Genomic DNA, 6,000 nt, shown 5'->3' with positions numbered 1-6,000 from the left:
CACACACACACACACACACACACACACACACACACGGAGACTGAGGGCAGCCTAAGGTCATTCGGGGCCATGTCCAAGCCATCTATTCATCCATGATGCTCCTGGACCAGTCAGGCCATCCTTGCCCTCACTACTGGCCTGGTCTCTAGCTGCCTCTGTAGCAACCTGGGCATGTCACAGCCTCCCACTGTGGTTCTACCGGGCCAGGGTTACCATCTGCACGGGGCCCTCTTGCCTCTGAATGTCTCCAGTATTGAAGACAGCCACCTCTCTCAGCCAGACAAAGCCGGTGTGAAGAGGCTGCGCTGGGGCTGGACAGCAGCTGGACACCCATGTCATCGTGCCTTTTTTGAATGCACAGGGGAACTTGTCCCGCTCCTTCCTCTGCTGAAGGACTCCCGAGACCAGCTGTCCACAACCTCGCACCCGCCGGGCGTTGGTGGCACACGCCTTTAATCCCAGCACTCGGGAGGCAGAGGCAAGCGAATCTCTGTGAGTTCGAGGCCAGGCTGGACCGACAGCCTCCAAAAACAGAGAAACCCTGTCTTGTAAAACAAAAAAACAAAAAACAAAAAACACAACCTCGAACCCAACCATAAAGCCCTCTCCTGGCCTATCCACCTGCTGCTTAGACTTTTCTGAGGAAAGGGACTGTCGAAACCCAAGGCAGCAGCCAGGGAGACTAGCATGCTCATCCACATTTTGCTGGCATGCCTGTGTGTCTACCGGCTCCTGTGTGTGCATCCATGTATGGCACATATAGGTCCCTGAGCACACGTGTGTTTACATCCTTGTGTGCTCATAGATACATGTGCATGCTCTACGCACATCTGTGTACCTGTGTACATCTGGTGTCCACACTTACGGCACCCTGTGCACATGTACACATGTGTGTATACATTCGTGCTGGGCCATGAACTGAGACCCCAGGCCCCCTCATTACACAAGCAGGTTTTCAGGCTGTGGAAGACTGACTAGAGCAAGCAGATCCTCTGGGGCTGGGAAGGCCCAGAGCAGCTTCAACAACGCCAAGGCCAAAGGCCCCATTAACAGCTGTGGTCACTTGGAGGCCAGTGAGGGTGTTTTTGTCAATCCGAGAGAAATGAAGGCAGCAGTCAATATGGAATTGTACTTGAGAAAAATATGAATTATCTATCAGTTACCAGCCAGTGGTGTGGCAGGGGCCTAGGCGCAGAAGCCTGGGTGGCAAGTCTGGGCAGCACCTACACAGCTGGACCCCCGGGACTGAGAGCAGCCGCTGCCAGCCCCTTCCCTGGGCATTGAGAAAAGCCCTTGGGTGTCTGCTCCCAGATGGCCGAGGTGCCAAAAATCTCATTATCAATGTTGGTCCCACCTCCACCCCCTGTGTGGCAGGGCTGGGAGGGGGCAGGAGACAGCATCCTCCTGCCTGACAGCTCAGCTCTGCTGCCCTGGCATTGGGTGAAGGTTGGGCTGGGAGGCCAAGCCTTCAATGCTCCCTGGTACGTCTGGCCAGCCAGGACTGTCTCTAGTCTGAGCAGACTACCCCATGAGAACAGTTAGAGCAGGGCAGCAGGAAATAAATCATTGTGGGAGACTTGATGCCAAACACCTCAGAAGGGGGTTGCAGAGGCCGCAGCTGGAAGGAGGAAGCCAGCAGAGTTGGCAGTGCCTGTCTCTCTCAAAGACCAAAGCCCTGGACCCTCAGCATGGCAGAGACTGGCCCCACCAACACCTTCAGGCAAATAAGATGAAGGGAGGTGATCCCACAGGCTGCATCATCCCCAGGACTCGGGGGGGACTTCTGCCAGACACCACCAGACCTCGTGGACAGACCGGAACCCTGCCTCACTCTAGGAAGGGAGGATGGACTTAAGGGGTGCAGTTGAAAGCAGAAGAGCCCTGTGGAGAGCCTCGTGTCACTGGAGTCACCCAGGTATCTCCTGGGGCTTCCTGACCTAACCCCAGGTCACTCAGCTGGAGTAGGGGGGTCCAACCCTGCCCCCAACTATGCCCCAGATACAGACAGGGAAAGAGAGACCTTCAGCAAGGATAGTTATACAGGAAGGCCAACTTCAGGAGGCCATGTTGGATGGCTCCCTCATCTCTGCTGCTCATCTTACAGGAGTAAGTGCTGCGTGCTATACCAGTCCCATCTCATTCAGACCCTTCATCAGCAACAGTTTATGGTTGGGGAGAACGGAACACACAGGCCTAGAGTAACTCAGGATGAGGCACTGTCTATAAAGTCACCCAGACCCTCTTGGCCCATGGGAGCCAATCAGAGCTCCAGCAGTTGGGCTCAGCCATCACTTAACCAAGGGTGAGAAGTTGGGGGAGCCTGCCAGCCAAGAACAGTAGCCAAAAGAAACCACAGGAGGTCAAGGCCTGAGACCCGACCCAGGCCAAGTAGACTGATCACCCACCACACACTGGGCCTGGCTCTGTCCAGCTCTTCAGTCTCCAGAGAGAGTGCAAAAGCCACACCAGCGGGGGTGAGGGCTGCGGGGGTGGGAGTTGGGGGTGGGGGCTTAGGTTTTGGAAAGGAGTCCCAGGAGGTGAGGTGAGACCAAGCATGCACTGCAGGGACTGCCCCAGCCCCAGCTCCAGCTGTCCCCTAGAACGTGGATGATAAAGATGCTGCCCAGAGCGGGGAGGGCATGGGAGGAGGGGAGGGAAAGGGAGAGGGACCTGGAACTGACTTGTGAAGCAACCTTGTTTCTTATCTAAATTTAAACTGAAAAATAAATAAAAAATATTATTAAAAAAAAAAGATGCTGCCCAGTGGGTGACCCAGTATCCCTCAGTCACCTCCTCACTGCTCCAGCTGCTGCAGGGTTCCCTGTGCACAGCTGGAAGGCCCTGGGACTTCCCCCTTCCCGCCCAGTGTCCCGTGTGCCCTGCACATCTAGTCAGCGTCCCCAAGAAGGTCTCGCTCTGCTCCTCCTGCAGCCCTTACTCCCCAGGACGTTAAGAAGGCTGGTGTCAGTGACCACCGTGTCCCAAGCCCAGCATCTGCTGACTAGTCGCATAGCCCTGAGCAGGCTGCTTTCCCTTGTCACTCCTCAGCTTCCCCGGCTGTGCAATGGGGACAGGAACAGACTCCACTTGGGCAAGTCAAAGCACTCGTCTGGCTACCCGGCTCCCAGCAAGTGCGCAGGGGGTGTTTCTGTCAATGTCAGCTGGAGCTCGGGACACTGTGCTTCCAGCCCCTGGAGATCTGGCCCCCAAGCCAAGGCAGAGAATATAAGAAGCAAAGCCCAAGCCCACAACCGGCAAGCGGTCACATCACTGGGAGGAGGCAGGCAGCCCCCAAGGTTTCCAGGGGGCTCTCAAGACTCAGCAGAGGCGCGGGACTCCGCTCAGAATAGATTTCAAGGCACTGAGCATTAAAAAAAAAAAAAAAAAAAGCGGCCGTTCTCTCCCTGCCCCATGGACCTCATTGATTGCAACACTCCTGACATTTCCAGACCCCAGGGGAGGGAGGCTGACTGACTCTGGCCACACGTCTGTCCGTCCGAGGGGTGGGCACACCCACACTGCCCGGCCCCGGGACCCGCCTCCTGCTTGAAGGATGCTCCTCCTGGCTCTGGCCAGGTGGGAACCCCATGTGGACAGCATGTGTGCTCACGCACAGACCTCAGTGCCCCGGGACCGCGGCGTCCCACCCGTTGGCCCTCCCTCCAGGTGCCCACTGACGGCGCAGCTACTCACCGTCCAGGTGGCCGACTTGGCTGTGCTGGACTGCTGGAAGGTCACCTCGAAGTGGTGGGGGCCGGGGTAGTCAGTGTTGGAAGGGATGACAGGCGCTGGAGACATTGTGTCGAACGTAGAGCTGGGCTGGGCGTAGGGCGAGTGGGTGGGCGCACTGGCAGCGTGCTCTGGGGTGTAGGGGCTGGCCGGGGCCGCGCGGCTGCCCATCTGGTCCATGGCGCTGCTGAGCAAATTGAACTGGGCCTGGGGAGGAGTGGGGGGGGGGGGGGTTGGACGAGGAGGGAGGGGAGAAACAAGGGCTAAGGTGGAAACCCCAGCGCCAGCTTCTTGTCCCGTTGGGGAGGTGTCTTGTTACTGGAGCCTTAAAGGGCCAGCCGGCTCCCAGTCATCCCAAATATTTCCTGGGGGGGCCCCCACCCCACCCCAACAGGTCACTACTTGTGTTGGGATAAACGCATGTTCACCTCTCCTGCCTGCCCCTCTCTGTCTGCCTCTCCCGGGTGCCAGGGCTTCTGGGGATCCACCCAGCTGCCAGAGAGGTGGATTGGGGCTTTCTTCGCACACCTACCTGGAGGGGAACTATTTGGCAGGGAAGGTTCCCAGCCCAAGACCCCCGTGAACTCCACTGTGTCCCTAGGGCAGCCTAGGGGCTGGAGTGCCCCATAGATCACACAGAGAGCCTGTAGCCTGGCTGCAAGGGTGGGGTGGGGATACACTGGCTTCTGGAGCATGGGTGCCCCAAAGCCGGGGAAGACTGTGAGTGGCTCCTAGATCCAGCCCCTCTTGAGTGATTGCCGGGACAGAGGCGAGGCTGCCCTCAGTCCCTGAGGTCCCAGGACCACTTCTAAAGGAATTTCTTTAAGCTGTTGACTTTATCTCCATTACAATGACTTCCCCGCCCCTCCAGGCTTGGCAGCTCCTCCAAGCTTCCCTGCCGGTTCTCTTGGACAGCCCAGGCAGCCCAGCCCTCCCCCCCTCCCCAATCAAGTCAGTGAGCCCCTCCTTCACCACCCTTGGGACCCTACTGCCCCGGAAATTTAGGGAGGCCCCACCCCACTGCCGAGGGTGTCTCAACAGGTACCAGCTGGAAGACTCCCTAGTCTACAATCAAAGGCATCAGGCAGGAAGGATTTGGGGGGGACAGTACCAGTGGCTGATGCTGGCCAGAGTGGGTCCCTAGCAGAGTTGCTTAATTGATCCTCTCCACGCCAGTGAACTTTCCCACAGACCTGTACTTCCATAGGCTTGAGGAGGAGGGGGTGCTGCCTCCTGTTCCCACTTCATGAATGAGAACCCCCTGAGGGGGAAATGACTTGCCCCAGCAACATAACATAAGACCGGCTTGATGGTGCAAAGTTCCCCTTTTACACTGTCTCCCTCTTCAGAGAGGGCCTGGGAATCTGGGATCCTGTCCTATACATACATCCCCTCCCACTAGCCCGACTCCTCTAAGTGCCAGAGCAATAAGTGCTCCCACACAACAAGAGAGGCCAAGACCCAAGGCCTGGACTCTACAGGGCTCCAGATCACCGTGCTCTCTCCTCCTCGTGGGGACCTTTGTGCTCAGCCCCTCCTGTACCTCAGTCTCGGGTGGAGGGCAGTTGTACAAAGTGATGCCAAGGCCCCAGCGGGCCACTGCGAGTCCTTGATGACAATGACAAACAACCCAAGTGTCCTTGAGCACAAGACAACATCAGAAGCAAGGTACTGCAGGAGGGAGGTCCTACTAAAGGCTGCCCGGCAGGAGGAAGGCTAGCTTATAGGATAGACAGGGAGCTGAGCAGTCAAGGGGAAAGTGACAGGTTCTAATTTGGCTGTTTTTTATTTTATTGTTATTATTATTTTTTATTTTATTTTATTTTTTGGTTTTTCGAGACAGGGTTTCTCTGTATTGTTTTGGAGGCTGTCCTGGAACTCGCTTTGTAGACCAGGATGGCCTCGAACTCACAGAGATCCACCTGCCTCTGCCTCCCGAGTGCTGGGATTAAAGGCATGCGCCACCAACGCCCGGCCTTGGCTGTTTTTTAAAATATATATATACGTTTATTTATTAACTTTTGGTTGGTTGGTTGGCTGGTTTTTCAAGAGCGGGTTTCTCTGTGTATCCCTGGCTGTCTCATAACTCCCTCCCATAGACCAGGCTGGCCTTGAACTCAGAGAGATCCTCCTGCCTCTGCCTCCTGAGTGCTGGGATTAAAGATGCGTGCCACCACTGCCTGGCTCAAGATTTATTTTTTTATTTTATGTGTATGAGTGTTTGCTCGGATGTGTGCGAGCAACACCGCACGCAGGCCCCATGTGGAAGTG

At 56.5% G+C, this 6,000-nt stretch overlaps 1 protein-coding gene across 3 annotated transcripts in view; it reads right to left on the bottom strand.

Moving 5' to 3' along the window:
* Tp73 (tumor protein p73) overlaps window positions 1-6,000 on the bottom strand; it is a 78,711-nt gene that overhangs the window by 17,738 nt on the left and 54,973 nt on the right. For all 3 annotated transcript variants that reach the window (XM_040735065.1, XM_040735064.1, XM_040735067.1), the window contains one exon: window positions 3,694-3,936. In XM_040735065.1, the coding sequence (XP_040590999.1) occupies window positions 3,694-3,936 (243 nt within the window). The remainder of the gene's footprint in view (window positions 1-3,693; window positions 3,937-6,000) is intronic.

Source organism: Mesocricetus auratus, unplaced genomic scaffold (genome assembly GCF_017639785.1).
Source record: "Mesocricetus auratus isolate SY011 unplaced genomic scaffold, BCM_Maur_2.0 Super-Scaffold_100042, whole genome shotgun sequence".
NCBI classification, from domain to species: domain Eukaryota; kingdom Metazoa; phylum Chordata; class Mammalia; order Rodentia; family Cricetidae; genus Mesocricetus; species Mesocricetus auratus.
Note: the sequence above shows the minus strand (reverse complement) of the source record. Positions and strands in the feature narration are given on the sequence as shown.